The sequence below is a fragment of the Cupressus sempervirens genome, chromosome 5, assembly GCF_028749045.1.
Source record: "Cupressus sempervirens isolate cs-2001-9-10 chromosome 5, ASM2874904v1, whole genome shotgun sequence".
Classification (NCBI taxonomy): Eukaryota; Viridiplantae; Streptophyta; class Pinopsida; order Cupressales; family Cupressaceae; genus Cupressus; species Cupressus sempervirens.
This window is the reverse complement of record NC_143122.1, coordinates 87984602-88001987: the sequence shown is the minus strand read 5'-3', so window position 1 is coordinate 88001987 and position 17386 is coordinate 87984602. Positions and strand designations below refer to the sequence as shown.

The 17386-nt window shown below is 35.8% G+C and overlaps 1 protein-coding gene across 1 annotated transcript; it reads right to left on the bottom strand.

Moving 5' to 3' along the window:
• Positions 1-12621: 12621 nt before the first annotated feature.
• On the bottom strand, positions 12622-16605 carry LOC149554677 (subtilisin-like protease SBT1.5). Its single transcript, XM_089828733.1, has one exon. It carries the CDS (start codon positions 15542-15544, stop codon positions 13190-13192), a length of 2355 nt encoding a protein of 784 aa, XP_089684859.1. The 5' UTR covers positions 15545-16605; the 3' UTR covers positions 12622-13189.
• Positions 16606-17386: the final 781 nt, after the last annotated feature.

Sequence of the window (17386 nt, the reverse complement as noted above, 5' to 3'; positions counted from 1 at the left end):
GTGTACCTCGACATGTGGGTATTGAAGATAGTTATGAGGAAGTTGTTGAAGACTTTGAGGTTGTTGGATCTAGTAGCGAAGATAGAGATGATCGCATGGAGAGACCTATGAGAGATAGGGTTGGTCAGTTTGCTAGATTTGACACTCTGTTGAAGCTAAAGCACAAGATGGTTGTTTCTAATCTCAAGTACTTTGAATCTTGAAGACCTGATCTATTGGATTAGTGAACTGGAAGACTACTTTGAGTTAGAGGATATTGGTGATTTGCTCAGAGTGAGGTTGACACAAACTAAGTTGAAGGGACATGCTGCTCTTTGGTGGAAAGAACTGTAAAGAGATAGAGAAGAGAAAGGTGAAATGAAGATCACTAGGTGGAGATGGTGACTAAGTTGAAGGCTAAGTTCATTCTTGCTAATTATGAACTTGAGTTGTTTAAGAGGTTGCAGAATCTAAAACATAAGGATATGTTTGTGAAAGATTATATTCAAGAGTTCTACAAGTTGACTATTTAGGCTGAACATAGAGAACTTTCTAAGGAGAAGGTGGTTTGATACATTAATGGCTTGAGATTCAATAATCAGGATGAGATTGGTATGTTGAATATTGCTTCGGTTAAAGATGCTTATCAGTATACTTTGAGGGCAGAAGAGAAGTTGAAGAGAAGATATCAAGGTAATTCCCATGGAAAAGAGTAGTAGGATTAGTCAACAAAGGATAAACTGAGTGTAGAAGATGAACTGAAATCTGTTGAGAAAAAGAGGACATGTAGAGGTGCATTTATGGGTACTTGCTACAGATGTGGTGAAGAAGGTCAAAGATCTTTTAAGTGTTCATAGAAGGCTGGTGATAGGAGAGTTGATGTCGTGATTGAAGTTGAAAGTCGTGTCAATGAACTTGAGCAGGAAGGGGAGAATTTGTTGGCTTGGTGAGTATTGTTTGGTAAGAAGGTACTAGAACCTTGTTAAAGGAGTAATTCGTTTAGGACTCATTTTAAAGCTGGTGGTAAAATATGCAAAGTGATTGTGGATGGTGGTAGTACAAATAATATTATTGCTGAGGAGATGGTTCAAAAACTTGGTTTGAAGAGAGTGAAACATCCTTGTCCTTATAGGATTGGTTGGCTGCAAGATGAATATGCTTTAGAAATGAGGGAGTGGTGTCTTGTTGATTTCTAGATTGGATAGTATAAGGATGAAGTGTTATGTGATATTGTGGACATGAGTAGTTATCACATATTGCTTGGTAGACCTTGGCAGGTATGGTTGTAGGGCTATGCATGATTGCGTTAAGAATGTGATTATTATTGAGAAAGGTGGCAAGAAGCATTCCTTGATTCCTTTGTAGGATGAAGAACTCGGTAGGAGGAACCTAAGTATTGACAGCTGAGTTGAGTTGAAGGATTCTAAGAGGGTTAGAGATTAGTGTGGAAAGAAAACATGTGAAACACCGATGGTGGATGTAAAGAAGCATAGCAAACAATTGTTTGTCGCTGGAAAGGATTGACAAAAGTGGAACAAGGGAAAGAGCGTGCAAGTTGAAGACCTAGAGGACATGTATGTGAAGAACCAATTTGGGATTTATGGGCCAAATCCTAGAAGATGTTCTTCCAGCTATTGAGAACATCTTTTCGCACCTGGGGTATCTAATGTAGGAGAATCCTAGGGTAGTTAGCAATCCTGCATATTGGAGGGATTTTTGGCTTTGGAGTTGAGGACTTGGTCACCAAAGTAGTGATGCTCAGTCGTTACTAGGTGTAGTGTTGGACGAGGTGCTCAATCGTTGAAGGCTTTCTTGTCATCTATATTGTTGCTCAACTTATATTGTATTGCTTGACATGCGTTGGTTGCTCGACAATTGAAGGAGATCGAAAATGCTTGAGGAAACTCGGTCATGCTTGATTGGGGGTTGCTGACGCTTGATAGTTTGGGCTTGCCAAACAAATTTCTTACGAATTTGATCAATCATCTTATTGCATTTAATGCATGAGCAGTGTGATGGTGATGTGGAGCGATTGTGGGAGTTTGTGTGGCCCTATGTAGGTCTTGGTTATTTGTCCTAGGTGTATTTAATTGGTGTTATAAGCCTTCTAAGGCATTTGGTAATTAATATCTATTGTAGGCTGACTTGTGGCTTAATTATGTATTTAATAATGGCTTATTTAATTTGTAACTTGCTAGGCTGAATTGTGGCTTAGTTGGGTATAAGTAGAGGGTTTTGTGGAGCCCTGAATCATTGTGATCCAGTATGGAAAGATGAAGTAGATAAGAGGAGTGAAGCTGAGTAGAGCTAGTAGCTAAGTGTGGCTTGGAGAACAAGAAGGTTGCTTGGTGGGCTTATGAGTATAAGTTTATTTTCTTCTTCGGTTCTTCTATCAGATTGTGGATTTGGGCTGGCTAGGTGTTTAGATCTTGCAAGGTCTTGCATAATTTCTATTGTAATTGCATTGTATTTGTTTGTAAACCAGAAGGCCTTGCATTTAGGCATGTTGGATAAAAATCTTATGATTCTATTATGAGAATTGGCATTGTTGTGGATCTTAATATTTTTGTTATTGTGTAGATTCTATTGTGTGATTATTTGTTGGGGGCTAAGACATCTCCTTTGGGGATTCTCCTGCCTTGTACTGCATCACTGATGCTCAATAATATAATGCTACTTTTGTTCTCATGCTATTGAATTAGGATTTACATTTCTTACATGAATAATTGATACAATAATTTCCAGAATCAATGTGATGGGTGTAATTCCTAGTCATATTTACAAATAAAAATAGAATTAAATGAGTTAAATATATGAGATTTTAATATAGATGTCATTTTTAAGGTTAAAATCTATTACTTAGGTATTAAAATTTCGCACTTTATTGTTGAATTATAATAGCAATAATTGTTAATTTGACTTTTATGTAGGAACTTGAACCCATGGCTTGTTAATTTGATCTATCATACTTTTATTGATTGAAGCTTGTTCACCTCACTTTTTTGTAGTCAAACTTGTAAAGGATCTAGCAAATGATTGTAAATACATTTGAAGAATTTATGGGTCACAAGTGTACAATTATCCTTGTTATTATGAATGAGGTCATTTTGTATATAGTCATTAATGGGAACCTATTCACATGTTAAGTTTACTTAGGTTTTAAGTTAGTTGTCCTTATATCCAAGGTGACATTTTAGAAGTTAGTTATAATGAAGCCATGCCCATCGAGCGTATACTCTTAGTTATCTAAGCTTTAATATTTGTACCATACATTAGATGTTTGCATCAAAGGTAGTTGTCATGTATTACCATACCTTTTCTTTATAAGAAAGGCTTCTTATGTACATTGATATGTTCTATTATCATTTTCAATGAATATTGCATTGTTAAAGAAAGTCATTCAATGGAAAAGTTATATTGGTAAAAGATCAATACTAAAAACATTTATTTATGAGCCAATATCAATGAGATTTCATCTAAGAGTACACCTAATACTAATGCTATTTGCAAAGGAAACTACTATTAATGAATCATCTTGATCTTTTACTTCAATGGATGAAATTTCATGCTAATGGAATGTAATCTCTAATACCTATACAATCCAATGAAGAATTTGCATCATTGATTCTAGTGGAAAATGATATAGGCATCTTCTCTAGAGCCTCCTAAAGCATACCATGATACAGAGAAGAAGTTTGCAAAGAAGATCCTAGAGAGATATCTTAATGGGAGTAACATAAAGTTTCTCCATAGGATCAAACCCTAGTGGGGATCGAGAGGGTATTTTAAAATCAAATAAGAGAATATATTGAGAAGATGGAAGAGATATAGAATTATTGATGTCTTTCTTGATTCCATTGGTATGATAAATGAGAGCCACCTTCTGATAATTAGTAGTTGCACACTTCTCAAAGTTTATAGATGGACAATAATCAAAGAATTGATAGATAGGGTGAACCCTATAAGGATTATCTCTTGTAGTCATCTTTGACTTTTATTTTGGCTCTTCTCTAATAACATATATTATTTGCCCCTTAGGATTTTTAGGAGCATGAAAAACAAAAACTACATGAACAAATTTATCATAACTTTTGGAAGGGCTAATTGAAGAAATATGCTTAATAATGACTTGTGCGAGTTTAGATGTGAGACAAGATTTCTCATTTACTAATACATCTTCTCTAGAAAGTGCATTTGAATGAAGAGATGTGAGAGTAACATTATGAAAAGTATTAATGATCTCATCTTCTTTCAATAAAGTATCTTCTTTAATAGGAAAAACTTTACTAATGGGATCATGTCCATATAGGGACATAAGAAGAGCTAAGTAACCAACACATGCGTGAAAACAAATACCATTAATACCTTGAATAAGATAAAGGATTGAATTGATAAAATAAGATATCAAGCACATTTTCAAATAGAGATACAGACAAGTCATATGAAAGGCCAACATATATCTCATAAGTGATGACATAGAATGGGGTTCAAAGCAACACCCCAAACTTTTTTGGAGGGAAGGTGAAACCTTTGAATTGTCCATTTTTAAAAAGGGGCCAAGGACTATCTAAAGGAATGATGAAGAATGCTTTGAAGATGACAAAGAAGGAACGTTGATGTTAGGTACACCAAAATGTAATGGTTTAATTTTTTCTCCCCCGCAGGAAAGCTAGATTCCCTTGAGAGACAAATTCACTACATACATTCATGTATCCCCGAACTTGATAAACCAATAGTAAAATCTTATTATGGATATGAAGAATAAATATTTTTGTTCCAAAAATGGAAAAACCAAATGACAAAGAGTCTTCAATCCTAATTTGAGCATCTCAACCATGGATGACAACATGACGCACTGTAGTCCTATACAAACTATGATATAAAGTGCCCAAAATGATGAAAACTATGGTTTGTGTTTTGAGAAAATTGCAAAATGCAAATAGTTAGAAATGTGATAAATTGTATATTAAAAAATAATGAAAAATGTAAATGAGATAAATAGAAATGAAGTAAATAAATAAATGCAAACCCTTGTGTAGTTGAACACTTCAAAAAACTTGCACACATGCAAGATAGACAAAATTGTTTGGGGTTGTTTGGACACTTACCTTAGTCAAGTCCTTGTTTTGGTGTTCTGCCTTCACAACATTCATATAGATAGATATGTTAGAAAGACAAATAGATAAATGACAATGCAATAGAAACAAACCTTGGTAGATGGAGGAAAACCCCTATTACATGATATATGCAAATAGAAACAAACCTTGCGAGTGGAGGAAGATCCCCATCGCATAAAATAAGATAATAATAGTAATAAAAATGGTGTGATGAATCTCATCATGCTCAAAAACACAAGAGGGAGGAAAGACATTACCAACTATGCTTGAGACAACCAAAATAATTTAATTATGTAGATTGCTACAAGAGATTGCTATAGTAAATGAGTGAATAAGAGAGGTTTGAGAGACCAAAACAATGTGACAACATGAGAGAGAGAGAGATCTCAATTTAAAAAGAGAATAAGAGCAAAAAGAAGGTTTTCAAGTGGTCCTAGAAGATTCCCACTGACATAAGCATGTGGCAAGTGGAAAACATGTACGAGATTGATATTTAAAATTTGGGATGTTGTGGACAAATGCACGACACACGAATGTCCATACGACACACTAGTGTCCAAACAAATCATGCTAAAAAATGAGGAGTGACAAGATAACATGTGGGTAACAGAAAAGTGATGGTAAATTATATTAGCTAACACAAACTTTGAGCATCCTAAGGGGGAAAAGGATAATGCAAGGCTTAAATTAATCTACTTAGATGCAAATGGAATAGACACTAAAGTGGTTACAAAAGTGTGGCCTAAATTGCACATGGGGGTGTACAATAACTCTACAATATGAATGCTTCTCGTAGTGATTGAAGCTAATAGAATCAAGTTTCTTCTTTAAAACATACACTTCTATATATCTATTCAAAATCTATTTTATATTGGTCCCTTGTACCTAATAGAATGAACCTCCATAAATCAATCATCCCTTATAATCACATAGCAAAAAGCCAACCTCCACCGAACATGTTTTCCTCCTATCCTTCTTGGATTCTTTTTCTCCCTATTTTTAAATGTGATAGAAATTTGGAATTAGATCCATAGTCACTTTATGCCTTTAGGCTTAAATATTTTACAATGCATATGATTCTTTTGGGAGATGTGACTAGAATCCTTATCGAGTTTGCCCAAATGTGTAATGCTTTCAAAATGAATTGTTCATAACATTTAAAAAGAGAAAATGGCTATTATATTTGATTGTTTTGTTGATATTCACCTATTGCTTCATGTTAAGGTTATTAAATATTCAATATGCTGATGTTAATTCATGTGCAATCAAATGAAGTTGTACTTGAAGTGACTCATTCATAGGTAGGTGCTTTTGGATCATTGGAGTAATATCCAAGGTAGGGTTGATAGAGAGCCACTAATTTTACCTTTTAGTTGGGACCACTCCCCTCCTTATTGATGTAGTCAAAACATATGCAGTGAGTTCAATTTTCAATCACATGCCACTCAAATTTCTCTAGGAAGAACTAGGGATTAGACCTCTCGATGTAGGGTTGATAGACAACTACCAATCCCACCCTCTAGTTGGAGTCACTGTCATCCTTGTTGATGTAGTCAAAACATCTATTGTTGGCACAAATCTCAGTCACGTGCTTTCCCAACCTCTCTAAGAAGAGCTAGTAACTAAGAACTCTAATGGTTGATCTCAACCATCCTCCCCACTTTCAATCTATTTTGATCTCATGATCAATGGGGCCACTAGATGGTCAAACTCTAAAAAAGTCATCTCTATTCAACTATTTCTCTTGTTCCCTATTTAAGAAGAAAATGGTGAGAGTGAGATTACTAGTTGGGTGCCTATTCTTAGTAACCCAACTATCGTGCCCAAAATATCAGGGCAAAAACACATTGATTTTTTTTTAATAAAAAAAAAGTTAATTAATCCATTATTTTAATACAAACTACACTGAATAGGTTATGGAAAGTTGACAAAGGATTAAAAGTGAGTTTCGATTATTTTTCAATTAAGATGCATAGTTGACATTTCAACCATACTATATAGGTTCATAACATTTAAGTTAAGGTGCTATAGGAACACCGAGTTCAGGTTGACTAAACCCTAACTGTTGATTAGGTCAACCTTACTTGACCATTATGTATGTCACATTATTAAGTTTGTGAAATTTCATAAGTCATATTAGGTTATCAATCTATGCTTCTTGCAATAACCCTTCCATCCCGTAACCTTAGCAATTTGAATTAATTGAAAACTTAAGTAAACATATTAAAACCTTAAAACATAATATTTAAATACTTTCAATTAATGTATTATAATTTCCTATGTTGTTTCAATGTTTAAAATCATTTCAATCTTTAACCCTAGTTACCTATCATAATTTCCTACTTGTAACCATATCCCAATTTAGCCCTGATACTAATCCAATAGACTAATGTTCTTAGTTATTTATTCAACTTCATTAAATCTCTGATATTAATAAAATTTAGAAATTCAATTTCCAAAAGTCATTAAAATATTTAAATATCAAATGTCCCATAAGAACAATTAAATTAAAACTAAACTCTAACATATAACTTCTAGCCATAAAATAATTCCTAACACCTAACACTTCATTTTAATATATTTTAATACTTAAAATGAAAAAGAAAACAAACAGTTTTAAACATACATATATCTAACACTAAATCTCAAAAGCAACCTTTAAAACTTAAATTATAATCTAACACTAATTACTTCAACTTACCTTTGCCCTAATCGAGGTTATAATCAGAGAACGAAACCCTTGAACTCTTTAAACTAATTGTGAAACCTTATAACTCAAAACTAGTCTTGTCATCATCTTTTCACAACATATTCAATGTTAGTATGTATTAAATATAGTCTTTGCCTAACAACATTAAAGGAAAGTTAGACGATTTTCATCCACCTCGTACTAGTGACTTAGTTCTTGCCCATTAAAGACCACCTTTCTTTCATTGATGAAAATTGAACTTTTATCCCACTCAAGTCCAAAGAAGCTACTCACTTAGACCTTTGTTCAGTTTAACTATAGAGACCATATCGAGGGACCTTACATAAGGGGTCCCATGAGGGGGGCTTAATTTCTTTTTTTTAGGAAAGGGTTATCCCATAAACAAACTTTTGTTTCGCTGCAAGATTATTTGAAATTGTCTCCTTCAAAATAAGAGTTCCTACTTTTAACATTGCATATTTAAGCAAGTGAAAAAAGAGTAGGACTAGAAATTGCTCCACTAGCTTAGGAATGTTTTTGTCACTTGTCAAATATTTAATCTTAAAATAAAATTTTGGAGGGAAAATATTTGCGAGACCACCAACTTCCTTAAATTTAAGAGTTTAAAGTTTTTGGATGAACTTGACTACAAAATTCATAGGACCATTCTTTAAAATATCATAGAATATAGTAAGAAACTCTAACTCTATTTTTTTCATAAGTCCCTTCCATGGGACCCCAACATTAGTCCCTAATTCACCACATTTACTTATCAAATTTATGAGCTCAAATATACAATAAAGACACAAACTTACGAGTACAACCTCCCATCAAATTTATGAGCTCAAATATACAATAAAGACACAAAACTTACAAGCACAACCTCCCAACAAGAGTTTAAACATTAGTGACTACTTCACCAATAAAATGACTTTGCCACTACTTGATGCCTCAAGCAACATCATTTGCGACCCTTCTCCTATGCCTTAAGATTTGTTAATTATAACAATATGAATTTTAGAAATAATGTTACCTAGATCCTTTTAAAATATGAATGAAGTATTAATCTTTTATATAAACTACTATAAAACAATTTTTTTCCAAAGAACCCATAAATTTGTAAGATAGAGACACCAATACCTCAACGACGAGTTCTTGAACAAAAGTGATTCCACTACAATATAATAATAATAATAATAATAATAATAAAGCAAAAGCTAGAAAGGCTCGAGCTTAGCCACAAGAAAAGCAATCCCAATGCAATATAAAAAGGCTAGGCAAAAATCAACTAAGAACTTTGGGATCAAATTCTTTATAATCTTGTATTGAAAAAGTAAGTTAAAAAATGGGATCATCTAGTCTTCCAGATATTTGATGAGTAGCTCTCTCCTGTAGTTTTAGTATAGAAATTTGGTCTCAAATAGGGAGATATCACATCCAACTATATCAACCATATCAGACACATTAATGGCTTCGAATGATTTTTCTGATCTTTGAATAGGCAAGATTATAGGAAACTAACTTAGGATTCACAACAGAAAGGTCAAATTAGAAAAGATTTTACATGTAAATTAATTGATTTTCTCTTGATCCCTTTTTAGACGAATCATTTCGTCATTGTTTCCTGCTTCTAATAAGAAAAGATTTTACATGTAAATTAATTGATCTTCTGTTGATCCCTTATTAGACGAATCATTTCGTCATTGTTTCCTGCTTCTAATAAGTTAGGACAGCAAACTCTTCACCCCAAGCCTAAAGTGCCCTACCAGCTCAAATGGCCCTACTATTCTAAGGGGCAGTCGAGCATGCTGGCCTACTATTCTAAGAGGCAGTCGAGCATGCTGGCCCTACCAGCTTGCATGGATTATGGCACACTCAAGACGAATAGTTCTTAAAATTCGTTTCTTCATTCAATTAGTTTGTTTCCTGCTTCTGCGCGATACACACTTAGAGAAGTAATGCAATTAGGGGAAGAGATCCAGTAGTTGCTCAGGTTAACTTTGTACACCTAGATTGCCTAAACTGTAAGTCGAATTACATCAATTTTTTCAGTGTACTTCTTAATATGACTCAAGAACTTAAAGCTAAGGTTTCAACATTTAGGCATTTACAAATCTCTTTGTAGAGACCGTAGAGTACAAAATGGTCAAAAAGTGCCATTTTAAAACACTCCCTTGATGCCTGTTTTACTCATCCCCCAAGAGTCAATCACCAAAAAACACCAGCACTTTAGATAAAATATTGCAGTAGTTGTTATGAAATGTCTCAACAATAGTCAATCACCAAGAAAAAAAGAAAAAGGAAAATGATCGATTATTAGAATCAATTATTTCAATAGTCAATCACCAAGGAAAAAAGAAAAAGGAAAATGATCGATTATTAGAATCAATTATTAGAAATAGAAGTATCTATAACATCTACTCCATATAACATCTACTCCATTAATGATTGATGACTACTGAGTCTCTTCCCATAACAAACAAAATGAAGTAAATAAAAGCTTGGACAGCTGAATTGCCCAATTCATGTGATACAGTTTGCTGGCCCCATATTAGTACAAAGTGATTAGCCTGCCCCGGTAAAAACGTCACAACCAGAATTACGAGCATTTGTCCGATGGGGTCACCTGGGTCACTGAACTCTGAATTCTCCCATGGCTTCTAAAAAACTTTTGTAAGGGTTCCATATGATAGTTAGATTAAGTAAATTTAAACTCGTATATTTGCATGGATCACTATAATTGTGAATTCCCTAATGTCTTCTAAATGGCTTTTTTAGGGATTCTATGTGAGAGTTTAGGGAAATTTGAAGTGGTATCTTTGCAGTCTATCTCAGCTTATGCATTGTACCATTTCCCGAGTGTCGTATAGCTCAGATATATATAGAGACAAATGTCAGCCCTCTGAATGTTACCGTGACCCTGCACCTCTGAATATATAAGGAGATACCAGAGAGTAAAGATTCCATTATCCAAAACACTCCAAAAAGATGAACACCACTGATTGTGATTTTAGATGAAAGTAAACTTTTTTGAAAATGGAAATTGCAGTTCACAGAATAATGGTGAGCTGTCAACCCTAGGAAACAAAATTCTGGACTGCCATCTGACAAATTCTTTCAGCACGCTGTTTTTTGGACTTGATTCCATTTCATCCCATCGTGATTTGTATGCCTTATTACCCAAGTATTTTAATCCGCGTAAATATAGCAGTTTTAGAGAGGCAATATAGTAGAGCTATAAAGACAATCTAGAAGATAAAACATTAATATAACAGAATTGTAGAGAGACTATTTCCTGGATCTCTACAATTTCCTGGCATCTTGTATTTGTCACAATTTATTTTTGCGATAAGATTTAATATGAGCTGTTAGGGTTACTAAAGAGCAAAAGATACCGAATGGAAGCGCTGAAAATGGATATAATATCAGATTTTCACAATCATTAAAATGAGAAGCAAGTTTCTGGATTAAATTTTCACAATCCATTAAATCAGATTTTCACAATCCGTTAAAATGAGAAGCAAGTTTCTGGATTAAATTGTGGCTAATTTTCACATCAATATTTCGAATCACACTACGTGATCCATTATCATTATGGAAGAATATAAATATTCACATTCCATTATCATTATGGAAGAATATAAATATTCATGTAATGTGATTCCAGACATTGATATAAAAATTACTCACACAATCTAATCCATGTAATTTGATTCGAGATGTTGATATAAATATTACTCACACAATCTAATCCAGATGCTTCTCAAAAGAAAACCCTGCAATATTTTAATTTGAACAAATTTAATGTTACAGAAAACGAATGTAGAGGGGGGAAACTGTTAGGTTCAGATTACTTATTAAAGACTTGAGTTCTGTGCTCCACTAGTCTCTGGATGGACTTGCTGGCTGTAACTTTTTGCTTTGTATAATTTATTTCTAATGGTCTAGGAATTTACAGTTGAATACTGTTAAGATTTTAAGTAGTTCACAGTTGAAAACTGTTAAGATCTTAAGTAGTTTGCAGATTTATACTATTAAGACTTTAGAAGTTCATAGTGCTATGCTGTTAAGATTTCGGTAGTTCATACTGTGCTATGCCGCTGGAGTATGTTTGTAGTTTTGATAATTTAGTATTTTATAAAGCTATGCTGTTGCACAATGTTTATAGTTTTTCATTTTAATTGACTGTTAATGTGCTGTTAATAAAGTGCTACTGATAATTGAACTGCCTTTTCAAACTGCGTGTTCTTAAAAAAACATGACCTTTATTTTACTGCTGATAATATAAAAACATCGCAGATAGAACTACCAATGGAGGCTACCCATCAAAAATTTTGGATTTAAATCCATTCACTCCAGACAGTAGTCAGCTAGAACAATAATTAACATATAGAAGACGAGAACTAATCTTGTCTCTCACCTCGAGATGAAGTTAGCTGAAAAATAAATCAGAATACATAAGCAATTTCGTAGTGAAAAGAATGTGTTCTCGACGGAGTTAATTGCCAACATAATGAATATAAAACAAGATCATAAATATCTTAAAGCTTACCTGATTATTTTATAACAGGATATGACATTTAGTTTTATGAACTAAAGAGACTAAGATTGTTAATGCAGGATGGTCTAAAGCTCATTCATATCCTTCGAGGAAAGATAAAGAACTTTCAAGCTACTTTGTCCATGATCAAAAAGCTCGTGGATATAAAGCTCGCGGACATAGAACTTGTTTGTATAAATACGGAAAAAGATCGCAGACAACTGAAGATCCAGCAATATAGTTCAAAAGAGAAAAATGATTACAAAGAAGTCCGATCCAAGAAAACCATGCAATGCTTTTCTTCTGTACAAATAAGGCTATTTATTAACTCTACAAACTTTATATAGAATAACAAGAAAAGCAATGCTCCGCAAAGATTGCTCATGTATTAAGAAACAATACATGCTTTTTAAGGTTTGCTCTCTTTTAAACTTCCATTATTACATAAATTATCATTGCATAATGATAATTACTCTGGCTTTTACCTTAAAAGATATACTGAACTCTGCAATGCACTGCACTTGGATCGGTGGATCCATATTATCCTAATAATAAAACTGCCGTTCACAATTCAGAACCACCAATTTGGATGCTCTTAACGACTCAGGTGACTCTGCAAACCAGAAAATTTAAAATACTACCCAGCTGCTTACCAAAACTATAATAATTTATCTATTATGCAGTCTGCATCGGCTTCTATATTTTTCTTTTTTTTTTATACAAAAAAAAACAAAAAAACCTGTCCGAGTAAATGCTTTCACGTCTCATCTTCATCAATTGCACCAGCGACACGGGCAGGAAAACTATAATATGCCTACATCACTAAAAACATGCATGAAATACATGATGCAGACACAAACTGGTCTAATAAGGCATCATCCTAGTTACAGCTATTGGACTCTGCACAACATGAACCCCGTCTGTCCATGAGAGGAAGCCAAAGTGATTGTCAGAATTTCCAGGGAGAAGATGCACATGCTTTGTGGTTACTGATACGGTGTAGCTTAGCTTCTGGTTTGCCCTAGTGAAAACAAGCTTCTTTGGCTTTACAGCAATGGTGACACCTCCTCTCGGAGAAATCACATTGACTCTATATGTAGAATTTGGAGGACCAACATTCGTGACTGTTCTAAAGAAAACAGTCGAGTGCTTCTTGGGCTGAGTCATATCAAAAATTGCAGAGAAGGAAGGATAATTGAGATTACCAGGACTCACTCTGTGAGCAGGGCAGTGAACAGGCTTCCTTGTGATGACCTGGATAGCTTTCGCAGAGTAATTGAGGCTACACAAGAAGTCGACATAGTCCTTAACACCCAAATCATAGACGAGACCCGGACTCATAGCTCTCTCAGGATGCGCATGGCCTGAACCGAAATCAAATGGTGTGGATGCATTGCCCGTGGCTTCATCAAGCATTCTATGGCCTCTGTTGTCTTGAGTGTAAGCAGTAGTCATCAATGCTGATCTTACTTCTGCGGGACTCCAATTTGGGTGTGCTCCTTTGAGAAGAGCTGCAACCCCACTCACATGGGGGCAAGCCATGGAAGTTCCAGAAATTATGTTGAATTCAGTCCGCCTCCTATCATTTTCAATGCCAGAAGGACCAACTGCACCAGTCCATCCGGCAAGGATATTAACACCGGGGGCAATCACATCGGGCTTGAGAATATCTGGAGTCTCCGGATTTGGCCCTCTCGCAGAAAAGGATGCTACAACGGGAGCAGGCTGAATGCCCAAAACTGTTCCCAAAAATTTGATTGTACCAGTTGGGGTTTTGCTAGTAGCAATATATTTCCTGATAAGCTCAGCTTCTTTAGCCCCAACCGCACTTGCGGGCAATACATGAGCATCCGCAACCAGCCCTTCTCCATCAGACTCGCTGTTTGCAAGGATCATTCCAACTCCTCCAGCCCGTTTCACTTCAGCCCCTTTAGCAACTCGGGGATTATTTCCTCTATCACACACGACAATCTTCCCTTTCACCATCTTGGGGTCCAAAGAGCCTTCCATACAAAGAGACGATGAGTAGCTATCTCTACCATTCCCTACAGAGATGTCCCCCGCATAAATCAAGGGGAAAAGATTAGACCCCAATGCCTTTCCACTGTACAAGGACACTCCCTTAACGCGTTTCCCATTACCCAATTCGATTTCTGCGGGAAAATCCCTGTCTAAAGTCCCTGCTCCAACTGTTGTCACCCATGGTGACAGATTAGTAACAGATAACTCCCCAGGACCCTCATTGCCCGCAGAAGTAGACACAAACACACCCCTCTCCATAGCTCCAAAGGCTCCCATTGCAATACTATCAAGATAATACGGCACAACCCCACCACCCACAGATAGCGAAATAACATCCACACCATCTTCAACAGCAGTGTCAAATGCAGAAAGTATGTCAGAATCATAACAACCAGACAACCAGCATACCTTATACGTTGCCAAACGCGCTTTGGGGGCCATCCCCTTCGCAATCCCATTAGCATAACCGAGCATGTTGGCTTTATAGACATATCTTCCAGTGGCAGTAGATGCAGTGTGAGTACCGTGGCCATCCGAATCCCTAGGAGACCTGAATTCGACAGAAGTGTTCATTCCCCCACCCATTGCTTCATATCCCTTGGGGAAAAACCTCGCACCAACCAATTTCCTATTACACAGCGACTTTGAAAACCCTACGGCCTCTTCACATTCACCTTTCCAATGTTTAGGAATAGGCCCGAGTCCATGATCGCTGAAACTCTTCCTCTCGGGCCATATTCCAGTGTCAAGAACACCCACCACCAAATCAGACCCATAGTCTGATTCAGGCCACAATCCTCCAGTAGGTTTCAGGCCTAGAAACTGAGGCGATCTTGTCGTATGAATCTGCCTGGCTTTATCAGGGATCACAGCTAAAACTCCATGGGATTTATCGAGCTTCTCGGCTTCCTCTTTAGTGAGCTTGGCTGAAAACCCATGGAACACAGTCTTGTAAACATGAATCAAGATATCATCTTCAAAAGATGCAAGGCCCTCTTTACTTTGAGTTTCCATCGCAATCAGTCCTTTCACGGTAGCCACTTTGGCTTTGTACCAGTTCTTTTGAGTGGTGAAGACTGATGGCATTGAATCCCCTTCAACTCTAACTATATAGGTCCAACTCTCCCCGGCCAGCCCAAATCCCCACAGTAAAACAAACATGGCAGCAAAGATAAACAAGTTTCTACAGAAAGCCATTGTGAATCCGTCTCTATATTTTTTTTCACTTGTTTTAAAAACAAACTCCGCAACAACGTCTTCTAACTAAACCCACTTCATCACTGCTCACAAAAAGTACAGAAGCCTACTGCAAACAAGCGAAATTTATAAAATCTTAACTGAAACAACCTCTGATTTTCACTGATATTCTATGGTGAAAACACAAACTTCAGCACAAAACCCACACACGTAAGCTACTGAAAAGGACCTCAGATTTTCTATGGCATTTCAAGCCTCTAGCTCAACACTCTCGGCTATCGCCCTGCGAAACCCACTTCAAATCTGCAGAGAAAGCCCACAGCCCTATAAACATAAGCAAAATGTATCTAAGACACCCTGAAGAAAACCCTGCTCGGCTATGGTTTCCGACTATAACCGACTTTACACATGTTTTAACCACAAACACTCGTTTCACAAATGCCTCTCTAAATACACATACACATGTCTAGTTCAAAACACGGGGTCGACATTCTAACCATAGTCAGGCTAGATTTGTCAATTTTTCCCATGACCATAAAGGAGGAAACCTATTTAGCAAGCAGAGATTTCACATTCACGAAATGCTGTGAGTAGGGAAAGTGTATTCCGTGGATGGAGAATCTAACTCTACGAGTATAAAATGCTGGAAAAAATATTCAAGATTTTGACACGCCCTTTCCCTTCGATTGAATACAGCCCACCACCTACTACATATTCACTAATGTCACTAATCTGTCGGGCTTTATGATAATTTCCATCAAATCATTCTACAGGAAAAGTAAGCCTGACAGTTCACTGATAGAATAGGTGAAAAATACTTAACAAAAAATAATTACAGAGGCCGAGTATATGCTTCTTTGACGTTTCAGTAGCGCATACTGCCTGCTAAACACGATCCACATAAATTACAAGACCAATTAAGAATTATTTTCCTTATTTTGCCTTTTTCAGTAAAGAACACATCTGACATCTCCGAGCCAAAAATATCCCCACCACGGCCAAATGGCCCACATTTCTAGAAACCCAATTGAATAATCAATCTACAACGTTCTTTGAGACACTTTAGCAACGCCCATGTCGCCATTTTTTCGATTTAAGCTCTGATTTCAAGTTAAATTGCAGCTCCCGAGTTGACGTTTGTTGACGGTATGTTGACACACTGAACAATTTACCGTCTACGGAGATATATGCACACAGAATAAATGTAATTTGAGGATGGATGCTCGTGGATTTGATTTACGGGCATATCTCACATCACCCACATGCGTTCATGTGAAACCTTAAAAAAGGCCTTATCTTCTACGACCGATTTCAGCTAAAAGTTGGTCCATATGCATATTGGGTATATAGTGTGCTACAATGTGTATATTACATGAGTTTTATACACCTACTACAAAACGGAGTCCACTTTGTAACGGTTAGATTTCAGTCTGTTTAGCCAAATAAAATATTTATGGAAAATAAAATATTTTACAAGAGGTCAATTGATTTTTACATTTGCAATAACAATAATGAAGTATAATTACAATAGTATTTGTTTTGATTAGTGAACTTTTTTTATTGGTGCTATGAATAAGTGAGGTCACATTAGAGGTCTCCATCTTTGTTGTGTAAACATTACTAATACTGAGGCACTAACTCATTCTAGATTTGTCTTATATTGATTACCAACTTGTCTCCTTATCACTCGTTACGTGCCTTATCAATCCTTGTGAACCTTATGTCTCCCCTCCTTATCACTTTGTATACTCCTTATGTCTCCCCTCCTTATTACTTTGAATACTCTTTATGTCCCCCCTTTCAAACCACCTTATTGCTCCATCCCCAATGCATCTCCTTATA